The sequence below is a fragment of the Pavona decussata genome, unplaced genomic scaffold (assembly GCF_977016875.1).
Source record: "Pavona decussata unplaced genomic scaffold, jaPavDecu1.1 SCAFFOLD_94, whole genome shotgun sequence".
Classification (NCBI taxonomy): Eukaryota; Metazoa; Cnidaria; class Anthozoa; order Scleractinia; family Agariciidae; genus Pavona; species Pavona decussata.
Window position 1 is genome coordinate 903,809 of NW_028145511.1, and position 17,548 is coordinate 921,356.

Here is a 17,548-nt window from a genome sequence, read left to right on the forward strand (position 1 = left end):
TATCCCAATATTTGTTTTCACTCCCGCGGACATGCATGAATACTTCAGTGTCGTTTGTCTGCTAGTAGTTTTGTTTCACCTTTTCAGTTCTTTAAAAGTACTGCCGGAGGCATTTTGCGAATTATTAACTTATTTTGATGTTAAGGCGGGGGTAAACCTGAAGGCCGTTTTCATGCCGATTAAAATCGGTTTCATGGAAATATCTCGTTCACGTTTCAAGCAATCCAAAATCTCTCTGCTTAAAACGGAAATCAATGTTGTTGGGTGTTTTGTGAATTTTTCGGTGAAGTTTGGGTATATTTGGGAGGAGTTAGTTTTTCTAGAAGGATTGGTAAAATTAAGAGAAATAAGAAATATTGAAGATTTAGTGAGGTTTTAAAATTAGAATTTGTAGTTGATAATTAATAGACGGATACCAAGTTAGTCCACTAGAAACCTGGGGTGCTCTTACGTGGGTATCAACTGTCTGTTGGTGTTTTAAAAATCATTTTCTTTCTCTTAACTCTTCTTCAAACCTCTAAAAATTCCATTCAAATTCACGTTTACCCCCACCTTAAAGTTGTCAGTTGGTGTGGAGGACATTTATCATGCGAACTTGAAAAAAGAAAAGAGTTTAAAAACAGATGAGAACGTGTTTACAGCTTTCTTGTTTCTTGGATGGCCATAGAAATCAGCAACTAATAAACGAATGAACATTAATATAAAGTCTTACGCGTTTTAAATACTTCTTGAAAGCAGTAAGCCAACAGCCGTCATAAGAAGCAGTAAGATTTTCGGCAAAAAAAAATAATCGAGAAATTCACTTCTGACCGATGTTGAAAAATTTGGCACTGATCTGTGAACGAAATCTGCTCAATTCGACAGCTTTTAGTTTGACTAAGGGTTTTCTGACAATAAACTGAATTCTTTTTAACCTTTCGCTCGGTAATCCCTAACTTGTTCAACCATTACCTGCTTCACAGGCACCTGGCATTGAAAGTTTTTTTTATGCTCAACTTTGGCCGGCTTATTACGTAAGACCATATGCTCGTAAAATGACAGTTTACAAAATTTGGTGGAAGCGCGGAATATTTATGCCAGTGAGCGCGTAGTCACTAGAAAACGTTTAAGACGATGGCCTTAATTCGTCTCCTCAGGCAAGGATTTACATATATAGTTGAAGCTGATTTCTCGAATAAAATTTAAGTTTATATATATCATCATCGCGGAGAATATCTTATATTTGTACTGTCTAAGGTTTAATGTTTTCTACTCAGTCAGGAGAATTTCCTGAAGTTGTCCCCAATGCTTTAGTTCACAGCTGCAGTTTAGTAAGGTTAGACGTGGGAACTTAAACGTGTAAAGGCTAATAAAATGTAGAGAGCCTAAAAAGTTGTTTTCACATTCAAAGTATTTAAAAGTCATGTAATTTTGTCGAAACCGAACTGGACTTTCTCTTCCATTTTCCATATAAGTTAGTAGCCCCACGCAAATTTGCGTGTATCCGCGCGGGTTTATGATGTGAAGGGTGGCGCAATTTTTTCCACTGGATGGTTTTCGATTTATTTTTTTACTGCGTGACAGTGCATACTCTCTATAGATTTTTTGGTACAACACATGGGGACGCGTGGACCCCACGCTTACGGTCTCCATCCCTGATTGTGGCTCCTGCTTATTATATTCGGTACAAACAAACCTGCATGCATTGCATGCCTTACTGAGAAAAACGAAAAGAGACTGGGCGCTACCGGTTGTCGATTTCACAATGTTCCATAATCATTCCAGCGCACTGATTCCAGCGAGCAGAAAAAACCTTTTGTCCTTGGGGAAAAAACACAAGTTCAGTGAAAGTTTTCATCTTTTAAGGTAAGAAGATCTTAAAGTGACTTAGGTAAGGATTTCGTGCCATCCATGTTTCACTACCATTAATCAGAAGTCTTAAAGTAACAGGTTTTGATAAGGCCGCCATTTTGCATGCAGTCTCCCTACATGCAAGCTTTCCTACTGTTTGTTAGGGTTTTGATTTGCTTAGTGGCCATGGTATATGAGCTATTATACCCGGGGGGGGGGGGGATACTTGGGTTCAGTTTTGCTGGGTATGTGCCGCTGGCCTCTCAGAGACCCTACCCCATTATAGTCTATTTTGTGGCCAGTTATAGACCCCATCTTAGTCACTTTTTGGGAAAATGTAATTTTCGTGATCCCAACTAAGTCACTTTCTATTTATGCATCTACTTTCAAGAACGGAATGTAATGCCAGGTGATTGTTACATTTAATAAACAACCGAGACCATTTTGAATCCCTACTTAATAGAATTTTCTTACCCCAAAAATCCGAAAATGTGCGACCCCAACCTAGTAACTCTATTGAAAATGCAACCCCATTCTAGTCAATCCAGTTGTGAAAACGCGACCGCATCCAGCGGCACATCCCCATTAGCCTGTTATAAGGAAGTACCCCCACCCCCCCCCCCCCCCCCCGGGCGAGTTTGAGGCAAGTACAACTTCTCAGATCTAGTTTGCGTCGTTTAGATAATCATTTGCCATACCAGTGGTATATGTAGGGTCTTCTTATATGCTGGCATGCAAACTGGAAAGAGCTGCAATTCTGGGGACATTACTGGTTCGACCGTAAGTGCTCAAATCTGAAGTTCCTTTTAATACATTCAAACAAAAGTTACTCGAGGTCGTACTTATACACGTGTATGCACAGCGTATTTCCTACATAATTTCAGACCTTGCTCCAGTGAATGTTTGTTATGCAGATCATCTATCTGGCATGGGTAATAAATGTGTTCAAAAATATGAATGATCCCCAGAATTTTTGGCTTGAATGCCATTAAGAGCTGGATGTCTATAAGAGAATCTCTGTTGACATCATTGTTTACATTTTACCTCATTTAGCATATGTGAAACAACACAATACAAACAAATGACACCATAAACTAGAGCATGTCGGACTTGTTTATCAGGGTGACTTTCAGATGAGGGTCTCTCTCTCTCTCTCTTAGTCCTTTGAGCCCCCAGTGGGGCATAGGGCCAAGGGTGATATGTTGAATATTGTCAGAGAAATAAGGTTTCAAAAACTGTGAAATTTAATAAGAATGGCTTCGCACCCAGCCATTCTTTGTAAAATGCTGATCCTTTTAAGGTTCATTTTAGTAGATATGAAACAACATGGTACAAACAAATGGGTACCATAAACTAAAAGAGCACATCAGACTTTTTAATTATTAGATGAGGGTGATAAGCCCCAGGGAGGGGGTACTTCCCTATATAAGCTATATGGGTACTACGAAATCCACCGATGTGTGGAATGGGACCAAATTTTCGTATCATCACCCCGCCCACTTTCGTTAACAAATTCCATAAATTCTTGGGGCCCCGTGACTTTGCCGCCATTGAAGTGTCGCCTAGCTGCTTGTCTGAAGTGTCGCTGCTTGGCGCTGTTTCTATTGTACTAGTAGAAAAACATCGCTAAAATCATGGAAAGATACGTCTTTAAAATTGCGGGTCCCAGTGGAAAATGGATAAAGATTTTTATGAGTACAGAGGAGGTTAAACGGGCCTTGTTAGCTTTTTTCAGGTCCATTTTCCATCGGTCATGTTGTTTCGGAGTACTCGCCAAATAGCTGTATTTGATGTTCCTGCAGCAATGTTACAATGCTCATATGTATGCTTATACAACTACCAGCAGTCATTGAAGCTCCATCAGTCTTTAGAAATCTTACAAAGTCAATATCATCCTGCTGAATTTCTTTTACGCCAGCTGCACGCGTTTTTGTGATTCCTGTATGCCTTTTTCTACCACTTCTCTCCAAATTTTCCGCACAGTATCGAATTTGACCCTGTTTCTTTCAGCAATGGCTGAGAAATTTCCGGGGAAAAAGCCAGTTACAATTTCACCGCCGTCTTCCACAATATCTTCTACTATTTTTCTTCTCAAATCAAGTTGAAGAGGTCTCCCTTTGATTTAACATCTACCTCGTTTACTGGTAGCTTCCGCCATCGCAACAACGGCTCTTGTGTTTGTTTTTACTAGTAAAAAAAACGCGCAAAGTTGCCGCCCACCGCCAGTATCCAGGAATTTGTGGAATTTGTTAACGAAAGTGGGCGGGGCAGTGATACAAAAATTTGGTCCTATACCACGCATTGGTGGTTTTCGTAGTATGTGCTGCCCCAAAGGGTATGGTTTTTGACCCATTTTGGTCTAAAAATGGGTATAGATTTTGACCATTATGGTTTAAAATTGGGTATGATTCTCCAGGGAAGCACAAGAGTGTATAAATGTATCTATTAATTTGTCTTTTCAACTCCAAATGAACTGTAGAGAAAGAGAAGTATCCAAAATATATCATTCGAGCTGAATTTTCAGGTAAAGTTTACCAATTTTTGACTTTGGCACTGAGGTGAAGGGTCCTTTCAAAGTATTAAAATTCAGCTTGAATGCGAGTCCTAGAAGACACAAACAACAGAAATTAAAAAAAACGTGATTATTTAGTTTCCTTTGTTTGTGTTGTCTAAGCCTCATTAAAAAGCTGAATTTTAATATATGGAGAGAAGCCTACTATGTTAAAACAAAGGTCTGAAAACGGGTTTGGGTTTTAGAGGCCAGGTCTGAAGACAGGTGTGGAAAATGGCATGTTTTGGTCTGAAATACGGTCAGGATTTGGAGAATCGGGGGGCACACTCCTATCGAGAATTCCAAGGAGTACCCCACCCCTCTCCCCCGAGGATGATATGTTGAATTTTGTCAGAGAGATAGCCTTTCAAAACCTGTGAAATTTAGAAAGAATGGCTTGCCACCCAGCAATTCTTTGTAAAATGCTGATCCTTTTAAAGTTCATTTATACAAAACTATTAATTTTAACATATCATGCTCAAGTTTTCAGTGAGTGCTAAGTTGGCCGAGCTCTTCAAATTTTTAGGGTGTATTTATTTCTAGTTAATTTTGTCAGTTTTGCTAATGTATGCTAAGTAAGCTAGACACATAAAATAAGATCCGGCTATTAAATTTTAACGTAACTGTAATACTCGATAAAATTATGGAAATCAGCTCTAAGACAGCAAATTTTCTTTGTGTTGAAAAATAAATTAAAAGTGTGTGCAAATTATGGAAAATTTAATTGTTTACTTCTACATTTCAATATTATTTCGGTATGATCATCCTCAAGTTTTGTAATAAGAATTAAATGAATCAAAGGTGGAATTTTGGACTGGAAAATGACCTCTTTTCTCACAAACTTAGTTTTTAGAGAACAATAGTCAGTCATTCTATATATGAAGGGGTGAAATTATTTACAGAAAAAATACAAAATTCTTTTATTTGACATTCTCTTTTAAATTCGTTGCCAAATTGTGAAATTTGTCAAATCTGAAACCTGAGACTCAGGTGTTGCTAATAACTGCGACTAATTAGCGGTTTTTGGTAAATCTTTATACCCCCGATTCAGACTAGGTGTCAGTGCCAGAGCTCTGTGTTCGGGCACTAAAAAGGATGATGTTCAAACTCCTTGGTCCCAAGGAGCAATCGTGTTGTCGTTCGTCAATTTAGAGTCCGCCATTTTGTTTACTGTATTGTAAGGAGGCATGGGGAAAAAATGCGGGAAATGACAAAATCCTGTTCAGACCATGCCTGTGCCCAGGAACAGTGCCCAAGTTTGCTAGCCTTGGAGGCAGTGCCCGTGCCCAGAGTCACAAGTGTTTTACTGGAAAATACAGCACTCGTAAAATTCATACAAAACTACATTTGGGACCGAAGTGGTCTATTTTTTTCCATATCCTCAATAGTGAAGATATTGATGACGTCATTTCCTGCTTTTTCACAGCTGTTTATGCAAACAGTGGGTGAAGAATGGGGAGCAAAAGATTTGTCTATATAATAAAAAGAAAATTACATGGTGGCTTGAAGATATGAATTTTATTATCTCGTCTTAAAAACAATATTTTACCACTCGAAAATTAAATTCATATCTTTGTGCCTCTATATAATATCCTCTATATAATTTTTTTCTTACAGTCAGTTGGTCACGACCTTCTCACCTTTGGTGGTGAATTGAACACTAACATGTAGGAGGCCACTACAAATATTATGAGGGTGTGAAATACATATGCCTAGTGGAAAAATGGCTGGTACAAAATGAAGGACACAAGCACAAGTCACTGCTGTGTCAATGTATAAAATGTTAAGCATGTCTTCTAGCCCTGAACACTAGGATACACTATTGGGTTGTTTAGATATCAGTTGCCCTGGCAGTGGGGGGAGGGTTTTCCTGGCAATTTTTAGTGGGTTTGTGTCGCCCAATTCTCTTAATATATTTTCCAATACCTATTATCAGACTTTGCACCTAAAATCTATTCTCCTCTTCAGACCAAAATATTTAATACCTGTAATCGGTTTTAGACCAAATGAACTAAAAACCATATCTTGGAAGCGGCCTGTACCTATGTAGCTTGTATAGGGGATAACCTCCCCTTGTTGGGTTAGAATTCAAGCATAATGATTTGTGAAATGTGACATACATACTGTACTTGCTAGGCATTAGGGAACTTAAGCACCAGACGTTTTCTACGGGGCGACGGCGACCGGAAGTCAAATTTACTTCCGATCCACGTTTCCCGCCGACATGGTCAGCCGTCGCGACTCGGCGCCGACTTTGTTTTGCTTATTTTGACGTCGCGTGTAAAACGTGAGTTTCGCCTTCATGATTTTCGTTCCTTTATATCATTTTGCCCTCAATGTTTTGTACTTATCGATGCTTAAAATATTATTCTATCGTGTTGGCGCTTGTACGAGTAATTGTCAAGTATTTACAGTCATTTTTTGAACTTTTAAGCCTCTAGCGTGAAGATGGCTATCTAAAAACAACCTGTAATGGAACTGACAGATGACCACGACATTCTCCTGTTGCGTTAAATGATTGCTAGCGAATTGTTTCAGTTCAAGAAGGGCAGTCCAGACCGTGGCAAAATCTGGGAGTCAATCCAGGAAAGATTGAACAAGCTCGATAATCGACTCTGAACTCTGCCAAACATTCGGCTTCGTTGATGTCTTCAAGATCAAATCTTGCATACGAACTGTGCGGAAAATCTGGGTTCTTGGAACGGCAGCTCTCCCACAAGACCAAGAATTCTTCATCAGAAATTATTTTACCATCATATGCTAGCCGAACAGCATCTCTATTGTTTCACGAGAAGACATTTTTCACAGAGGTCTTCTCAAGCTTTCGATGCAGTTTTCGAAAGGGTTGCCGTCGCAAAAACACCTCTTTGCTTAAGTTTGGATTTTGGCGGGAACGACGGCGCCCTCTTACCCAGGCTGGCTCGTTTGTAGACGTCGCCGTCGCCCCAAAAACGTCCGGTGCTTAAGTTCCCTAACGACAAGTGGGAGGAACAGCATGAGAGAATTCCCCACTGGTGTCTAAGGGGTTAATGGCCGTTACTGAAAATAACTGCCTGATGAATGCATTACAGACACCTCCAGATTACAGACATTTCACTTTGTCTGAGACAGATCAAAATGAAATCCGTAGAACGTTTTCTATAAAGATAATACCAGGACAAAAAAACCATTTTTCTCTGTACCTTTGGTGTCTGTGTTCTTGGTGGGTTTTAGTGTTTGTGGCTAGGTACTAACTTATGAACATTTCTTCACTTTTAAAGATACATGAACTAATGCATTCTGGAGAAAAGCCTTGCAAATGCAGTACCTGCGACAAGTGTTTTAAGCGAGTGGGAACCCTAAAGATACACGAGAGAATTCACTATAACGAAAAGCAATACAAGTGCAAAACTTGTGACAAGTGTTTTAGCCAAGTGGGAACCCTGAAGATACACATGAGAATTCACTCTGACGAAAAGCCTTACAAGTGCAAAACTTGTGACAACTGCTTTAGCCAAGTGGGAAACCTAAAGACACACGAGAGAATCCACTCTGGTGGAAAGCCTTACAAGTGTAAATCTTGTGACAAGTGTTTTGGCCAAGTGGGAACCCTGAAGATACACGAGAGAATTCACTCTGGTGAAAAGCCTTACAAGTGCAAAACCTGTGACAAGTGTTTTAAGGATATGAATGACTTAAAGAGACATGAACGAATCCACTCAGGTGAAAAGCCTTACAGGTGCAAAACTTGCGACAAGTGTTTTCGACAAGCGGGTTACTTAAAGATACACGAGAGAATTCACTCTGGCGAAAAGCCTTACAAGTGCAAAACCTGTGACAAGTGTTTTAGGGATATGAATGACTTGAAGAGACATGAACGAATCCACTCAGGTGAAAAGCCTTACAGGTGCAAAACTTGCCACAAGTGTTTTCGACAAGCAGGTTACTTAAAGATACACGAGAGAATTCACTCTGACGAAAAGCCTTACAACTGCAAAACCTGTGACAAGTGCTTTAGCCAAGTGGGAACCCTGAAGATACACGAGAGAATTCACTCTGGCGAAAAGCCTTACAAGTGCAAAACCTGTGACAAGTGTTTTAGGGATATGAATGACTTAAAGAGACATGAACGAATCCACTCAGGTGAAAAGCCTTACAGGTGCAAAACTTGCCACAAGTGTTTTCGACAAGCAGGTTACTTAAAGATACACGAGAGAATTCACTCTGGCGAAAAGCCTTACAAGTGCAAAACCTGTGACAAGTGTTTTAGGGATATGAATGACTTAAAGAGACATGAACGAATCCACTCAGGTGAAAAGCCTTACAGGTGCAAAACTTGCGACAAGTGTTTTCGACAAGCGGGTTACTTAAAGATACACGAGAGAATTCACTCTGGCGAAAAGCCTTGCAAGTGCAAAACATGTGAGAAGTGTTTTAGGGATATGACTGACTTGAAGAGACATGAACGAATCCACACAGGTGAAAAGCCTTACAGGTGCAAAACTTGCGACAAGTGTTTTCGACAAGCGGGTTACTTAAAGATACACAAGAGAATTCACACAAGAGAATTCACTCATACATTCCACAACGTTAACATATATGGCGCACGTGGTGATTGTGATATATCATCACCAGCCCACACTCTTGTAGTTAAACCCGAAATAGGTAGAGATTTTAGCTGTTGGATTTGCCAAATGGAACTTTCCAATGAATCTTTACTTCTTCAACACTATGACAATCACATGAGAAGAGAAGAAGAATTACCCTCCGCTGCAACGGACTAGACCTTATTTGCATCTGTTGTTCTGTTTGATGTCTGTTCTGTTCTGTCTGTTGTTCTGTGTTTTTGTGTAGCTAAATCACACTTCGACAGAGTATTTGGGATAGTTTGGAATTTTTTGCAGTGTAATGTTGTGGGTGGCCCATTGTATTTTTCGCGTTCCGTTGGGTTTTCTGTCAATTTATTTGGGTGTTGGTGTTATCTTGATTTTAAATAACTAAAATGCAATGGAGAATTGCAGTGTATCTACGTTCGGTTCTTGTTGTTGGTGCTTTTAGGCATTCCTCTTGTCGTCAAAGGTCCACCTTCATTTTATCGTTAAGAAATTAATGTTTAACCAACCCTTGCTTGCCGTTTTTTGTTTGATTCGTTGACTTGTTTTAATCTTTTGGCGCCTGAGTTATGCAAGAAACTGTTTTTTCTGTAGAAACACCTATGAAAAATCGAGGAGAACCATTTGATAGACAACTAAGAAGTAGTATTGTATAAGTGGCATAAATGACGTCTAGTAGTTATGTTTATAATAAAAATAAAACCTATTTTTCCATTGAAACCTTTGTGTAAGGGGCGTCTGGATTTTTTTTAATCAAGGGATCCACAGTAGAAGGAACATACAAACACCAAAATAGACCGCTATTGTACAACTGTACTCAAACACTTTGGGTTGATTGCAACGATTTATTGACGTCTATGCAGTACTTTTATCGTTTTGAAATAATTTTAATTAATATAATTGCCTTTTATCCTTCCTGCAAAAAAAATTGATGGCTTGAAGGAGGAATCGTACCGTCAAAAAATTGCAAAGCGGGTTTGGAGACCTTTGAAAATATGTTTACGGTGGATACAAATAATAACACGCGACCTTGCCACCTTGAAAAGAGTCGGATAAAGTTGCGCTGTGGTGGACGGGAATTAAACAAAAGCTGTTAGTAAAATAATTTTAAAGTGCCAGCCCCAAACTGGACTTGTCTCTTACAGTTTTCAGTGTTGTGAAATAAGTTACTGTTTGTAACTTGTCTTCTCGGAAAGTTACAAGTTGTAATTCAGTGCTGTTGTTAGAATTGCCCAAAGTCGTCTTTTTATGCACGCCGAAAAGGGAGAGAAACGAGTGACGAAGTCGCGATAAAGGGACGACACTGGAATCCCACAAAAACGGACTCTGAGAAAGTCTATGCTGTTGTTTGCATTGCGTTTACACTTTGCTGAAAAAAGAAAAATCCGTGATTTAACAGGGTCTATATTATCAAGCAGGGTCTAATTTTGGATGAAGTTTGTGCCGCTTCGCAGATGGTAGGGCTTGGCAGTAAAAATAAAGTTTTACAACCTAGACTGTAAAATGCGGTTAGTGCAGCGTGACGCCCAACACACATTAGGCGTTTGCGGTCACAAGAACACACGAACCTTGCGTGATTCTGTGTATCTCAAATATTGTCACAGTACTTTTATTGCATGTACTACTGTCTAGTTCTGTTTTCTTTTGCGTATTCTGGTTCGTTAGTTCCCTCAATGTACCATTCATCGTCGTAATTTTATGGTATCACCTTCAAAAGTAATATTCAGTACAGGCAAACCAGTATGCATTGCATGTTTAATTGAGAAAAACGAGAAGAGACTGGGTGCTAGTGGTTGTCGATTTCAGGATATTCCATCATTCCAGCGCGAGCAAAAATATCTTTTTTGTCCTTGAGGAAAAAAAACAAAGTTGTGAAAGTCTTCATCTTTGAAGGCAAGAAAAACTTTTAGTGACTTAGGTAAGGATTTCGTGCTATCCATGTTGCACTAGTATACTATAAAGTCAGAAGTCTGTGAATAACAGGTTTTGATAAGGCCGCCATTTTGTGTCTGGCTCCCTGTTAAGCCACACGTAAGCTTTCATACTACTTGTTTACGACAGGATGTTGAATGACCACATTACAGTCATTGTGTGAAGAATCCCTTTTTTCCGTATAAGTTAATACCTGCAGAGGCCATCCTGCAACTCGGTTACATTCTTATTTTGACAACAGATTGTCATTTAAATCCAAGAGCTTTGTCGCATGGTACATGCATGCTCGCATGGGTGCGAGTTTGAGGCAAGTACAACTTCTCAAATCTAGTTTGTGTAGTTTAGATAATCACTTGCCATACCAGTGGTATATGTAGGTTCCCCTTATATGCTGGCATGCAACTGGAAGGAGCTGGTATTCTGGGGGCATTACTAGTTCGTAGATGCTCAGATCTGAAGTTCCCTTAAACATTCAAACTAAAGTTACTTGAGGCCATACTTTATGGAGAATTTCCTACTTTCAGTATTCAGATCTTGTTCCATTGAATGTTTGTTATGCAGATATTCTATGTGGCATGGGTTACAATGTGTTAAAAAAATATGAATGTATACCTGCCAACTTTTTCTGAGTCAAACGCGTGAGATTTTTGTCTCGTTCTGTCTGGGATTTCCAAAAACGTCCGAGCCACTTCCGAAGACTTCCGAACGTTTCAGAAAATGTCCGAAGATATTCCGACGACCTTTGAACTCTTACGATTCAAACGGATTTTAGACATTTCAGCGTGCAAAGAAAGTCGTGTCCGATAGCCTGGGGCTAGTGGATTTTGCAATCGGGCTAGTGGATTCTGACCATCACTTGCCCAATGGGCAAGTGAAGTTTTTTGGGAATTAAAATTAAAAAATTACGGTAAGACATACTTTTTTAACTTCCAGGTAGATTTATGTGAACCGAAAGCCTTTCTTCAAGCTGATCTCACAAAGGGAAATCCTTTGAAAAAAGTATCGGATTGCATTTCATGCATGACATATAAATGCGTGAAATTTTTCCTTTGTAGTCTTGTCCACGCAATCTTCAAGCAAAAATAATTTGAAATATGACTTACTCTTGCTAAATAAGAATTATTTCAAAGAAAGCTAGTTGTCTGTATTTATTATGCTTCATTATTCAATGAACGTACCAAAAAGACTTGATCCTGTACTGATCCTGTACTCCGGTAAATTCAGTTTCGTTCATGCATTGCAATGAATTCTACAGTATGTATTAAACAGTTGATGAAAATTTATCAATCACGTCCTATTGCTTTCCCATAAACTATCAGATGTAAATTGTAAATTGTAAATTTGCATAATTTTGTTTACGACGGCACTGATGCGTGACATGGAACTTTGGACTTTCGCGTGAAATCTGACAGCCACACTTTTTCTTTTCAGAAAACTAATCTACTTGATGTAATACTTTTGAATGAAAAGCAAAAATATGAAATAACATGTATGTATGTATGATGAAAGATGTCAAGTTTTATGCAAAAATTTATGATTAGCAGTGAACAAAGTGCTCCTTTCAGCTGAAGACATTTTCTGGCGGGAAATAGTTTTTGGCGGCAAAATGCCAATCAAGTTCTGACTGCGCTGTTGTCGGCAGCTTTCCTTGTTGTTGTGTTAGCGTGGCTAGTGGGAATTTGTTTAGTTTCAAACTAGTTTTTCTCAGAAGATGTCGTAGATTAATTCCAAATTGCAAGATGTATGTTAGTCATCCACTTGTTGCACGTGCTGAGATCATACATATTCATCACTTGTTTCTTCATGAGACCGTTTACTTTTAGTATCTGGTTCATGTATGTTTTAATGTTTACAAAATGTAATGAGACTTTGAACAGCTAGGAAATACAGCTTCTAGTTAATTTACATGTAGAAATTAGAGGTTAACTAGTCAGTTAGATGTGTTATATTGTGTTTAGGAAAAACAATATTGCAAGTTTTTTGGAACTTCTTCCTGCTTGTTTCACCTGCATGTTTCACCTTCTTTACTCCATCATTTAATTACCAGTTGACATTTATAATGAAAGAAAGACAAAGGCATTCATGACCTAAAATTAAGAGTTAATCATTGTGCCAATGTGTTAAGTTTCTTACCAGGCAAACTTTTATTGTTAATTAAAGGTTTTGTTAAATTATGGTGGATTGTCAATTTTAACAAAGCAGCTAACTAATTATCTAGTTGTGTAATTAATAATTATGTAATTAAAACATGTACTGAATAAATTAATACTACTTAAGCGTCTTGTGATTTTTTTTTTTTTCAGGCTAGTTAAAATGACTTTCGGGCTAGTACATGCTAGCCACAGCTTGCCCGAAGGGCAAGCTGTAAAGCTGACTTTCTTTGCACCCTGCATTTGAAAGCTTTTGTGATTGTTATTGTATAAATAGAGATGAAATAATACATCACAAATCTGAAATGAAGTGAAGTTTTTTAGAACAATTCGTCCGGATTTCTGTAGTCAGGTGTGAGAAATTGTCCTTCAGATGCATGACATCGATGTCTTTACTCCGCAGGCGTGAGACTCACGCACAATGTGTGAGAGTTAGCAGGTATATGAATGATCCACAGTATTTTTGGCTAGAATGCCATGAACAGAATGTCAATATGGGAATCTTTGTTGACGTCATTTACATTTTGCCTTATTGGCATATATGGAACATCACAATACAAACAAATGACACCATAAACTAAAAGAGCATGTCGGACATAATTTGTTAATCAGGGTGAATATCAAAAGAGGGTGATATATTGATATATATTGGTGAAGTTATATTGTCAGTGAAATTACCTTTGAAGACCTTTTAAATTGATAAAGAATGGCTTACCACCCAGCCATTCTTTGTAAAATGCTGATCCTTTTAAAGTTCATTTATACAAAACTATTTAACATATCATGCTCAAGTTTTCAGCAAGTACTCAGTTGGCAGAGCTCTTTAATTTTTAGGGTGCAAATTATTTGTAGTTAAGTTTGTCGTTTATGCTCATGTATGCTAATTTTGCTAGATACGTAACATAAGATCTGCCAATTAAATTTTAACCTGACTGTAATACTTGATCTCGTTTCACCTTAATGCATAACTTGATCATGTGACATGATTGTCAGAGAGATCACCGTTCAAAACCTGGGAAATTTAGAAAGAATGGCTTGCCACCCATCCACTCTTTGTTTAACATATCATGCTCAAGTTTTCAGTGAGTGCTAAGTTGGCGGAGCTCTCTTTCTTTACTATTTTAGGGTGGATCTATTTTTTTGTTAATTTTGTCGTTTTTGCTCATGTATGCTAATTAGGCGAGACATAAAATAAGATCCGCCTATTAAATTTTAACTTGATTGTAATACTCGATAAAATTATGGAAATCAGCTCTAAGACAGCAAATTGTCTTTGTGTTAAAAAATAAATTAAAAACGTGTGAAATTATGAACATTTTTTATATGTAACCTTCTACATTTATTATGATCATCCTCAAGTTTTGTAATAATTATTAGAATTATATGAATCAAAGGTGGAATTTTGGAGTGAAAAATGACCTTTACCCTCACAAATTTAGTTGAGAACAATAGCCAGTCACTCTAAATATTATGTGCATACTTCAGGGTTGGCAATATGTACAGAAAAAACGCCTTTATTTGACGTTCTCTCTTAAATTCATTGCCAATTTGTGAAATTTTTGCTATTTTCAAAGAAAAAAATTACATAGCTTGAGACATGATCTATTGGAAAGCTTACTGTACTTAAAAAAATGTTAAGGGTGGTAAGATTATGGATCAGTCTCAGGCTCTTTGTTAAAGAACAGGCAACCCAAACTAAGTACCAGAAACAACCCTTGTCAGTTTCTCGGGGAGAAATTGCCCAGTGGTATGTATCTAGACAAAGACTCAAAAATTTATAATAAAATGTGTTTATCTGTCCTTGATGGTTTCTTCAGTTGTCCTGTGCAGTTAAGAGCCAAATTTCTGGACATTTAGACATGAAATTTGTAAATGATTGAATGCATTGTTTTGGTTTGATACTTTTGCTGACATGCAAATCAACATGATGGGTGGGTCCAGTGCATTAAAATGCACAGCATTCTAGTGTTAGGTTCTTAAATATTGGGAAGTAAAACATTTTGTTACTAAGTAATACTATGTGAATATCATATCTCAGGTTTAGGTTTAGGTGGCCTGGGCTAAAGTTTTCTTGAATAAATCATTTTGTCTAATGCAAGCTGGTAATATTATTGACCCATCCATTAAAACAAGTTGGGTCATAATTTTCTTCTTACAAACAGTTGGTCACAACCTTCTCACCTTTCTTGGTAAACTGAACACTAACATGAGGCCACTCCAAATTATGAGGATGTGAAATACTTATCCCTTGTAGCAAAATGGCTTGTACAAAATGAAGATCACAAACATTGCCCTGTGAATGTATAACATGACAAGCATCTCTCCTTGCCCTTAAATCCCAAAAACGTATTTTGAGATAACATTTAGGACAAGGTGACATTATTGGGCTTCTTTACATATCAGCTGCCCTGGTAGTGGTGGGGAGGGTGGGGGGGGGGGGGGGCGGAGTGAGGGGTTTTTTAAATAATTATTGGTGGGTTTGTGTCGCCCAGTTCTCTGGACATTTTTTCCAATACCTATTATCAGACCTTGCCTCTAAAATCTATTCTCCTTTTCACACCAAAACGTTAAACATCTGTAATCGGTCTGCGACAAAATGAGCTCAAAAGCCATACCCTGAATGACGCCTGTACCTATATAGCTTGTATAAGGGATAACCTCCCCTGTTGGGTTATAATTGAAGCATAATGATTTGTGAAATGTTACATACATACTGTGCTTGCTGAGCATTGACCACTTGGAGGAACAGCATGAGAGAATACCCCACTGCTGTCTAAGGGGGTTTATTTACAACTGTTGCTGAAAACAACTGATGAATGTATAACACCTCAAGATAACAGACATTTCGCTTGGTCTGAGAAAGATGAAAATGAAATCCATAGAACTTTTTCTATAAAGACAACACCAGAAAAGCAAACATTTCCCTCCGTACCTTTGGTGCCTGTGTTCTTGACAGGTTTCAGTGTTTGTGGCTAGGTACAAACTAATAAACATTTATTCAATTTTGAAGGTACATCAAAGAATGCATTGTTGGGAAAAGCCTTACAAATGCAATACCTGTGACAAGTGTTTTAACCAAGTGGGTAACCTAAAGATACACAAGAGAATTCACTCTGGCGAAAAGCCTTACAAGTGCAAAACCTGTGACAAGTGTTTTAACCAGGCGGGCAACTTAAAGAATCATGAACGGATCCACTCTGGTGAAAAGCCTTACAAGTGCAAAACCTGTAACAAGTGTTTTAGCCAAGTGGGAACCCTGAAGATGCACAAGAGAATTCACTCTTGTGAAAAGCCTTACAAGTGCAAAACCTGTGACAAGTGTTTTAGCCTTGTGGGAAACCTGAAGATGCACGAGAAAATTCACTCTGGCGAAAAGCCTTACAAGTGCAAAACCTGTAACAAGTGTTTTAGCCATGTGAGAAACCTGAAGATACACGAGAGAATTCACTCTGGCGAAAAGCCTTACAAGTGCAAAACCTGTGACAAGTGTTTTAGCCAACTGGGAAACCTGAAGATGCACGAGAGAATTCACTCTGGCGAAAAGCCTTACAAGTGCAAAACCTGTGACAAGTGTTTTCGACACGCAGGTTACTTAAAGATACACAAGAGAATTCATTCTGGCGAAAAGCCTTTTAAGTGCAAAACCTGTGACAAGTGTTTTAGGGATATGACTGACTTGAAGAGACATGAACGAGTCCACCCAGGTGAAAAGCCTTACAGGTGCAAAACTTGCCACAAGTGTTTTCGACAAGCAGGTTACTGGCTTAACTAGAGAATACCCCGCCATTCCAAAAGTAAATCCTGAAAAGAGTGGCTATGTGGCTATGCAGATACAAAGTGGTCAACACCACCCCCTCCCCAGAAGGAAAACCGTCAAAAATTAGAAGTATATGACTGTATGACTATGCCTCGTTCTTTATGTGAGAAGCCACGTAGCCGCATAGCCACGTAGCCGGAAGCCATGTAGCTGCGTAGCCACGGAGCCGCGCAGCTGTGTAGCCCCTATAGTATTTTGGGGGAGAGGGGGTGGTATTGACCACTTTGTATCTGCGTAGCTGCGTATCCACTCTTTTCAGGGTCACTTTTAGAGTGGCGGGGACTCTGAGACCCCTTATATACTTACATGCAGCTGGAAAGAGCTGCAATTCTGGGGACATTACTGGTTCGACCGTACGTGCTCTAATCTGAAGTTCCCTTTAATACATTCAAACAAAAGTTACTCAAGGCCGTACTTAGGCACAGAAAATTTCTTACTTTCAGCATTCAGAGTTTGCTCCAGTGAATGTTGTTATGCAGATCTTCTATCTGGCACGGGTTAAAATTTTTTTCAAAAAATATGAATGATCCACAGTGTTTTTAGATAGAATGCCAGGAACAGGATGTCTATAAGAGAATCTTTGTTGACGTCATTGTTTACATTTTACCTCATTTAGCATATATGAAACAACACATTACAAAAAAATGACACCATAAACTAGAGCATGTCAGACTTG

The 17,548-nt window shown here is 38.6% G+C and overlaps 1 protein-coding gene across 1 annotated transcript; it reads left to right on the forward strand.

Moving 5' to 3' along the window:
- Window positions 1-1,742: 1,742 nt before the first annotated feature.
- Window positions 1,743-16,827, forward strand: LOC146473265 (uncharacterized). The gene is made up of 3 exons (XM_085118640.1): window positions 1,743-1,845; window positions 7,642-8,771; window positions 16,077-16,827. The coding sequence occupies exons 2-3, from the start codon at window positions 7,654-7,656 to the stop codon at window positions 16,825-16,827; spliced, it is 1,869 nt and encodes a 622-aa protein (XP_084974766.1). The 5' UTR covers window positions 1,743-1,845; window positions 7,642-7,653.
- The last annotated feature ends 721 nt before the right edge of the window (window positions 16,828-17,548 follow it).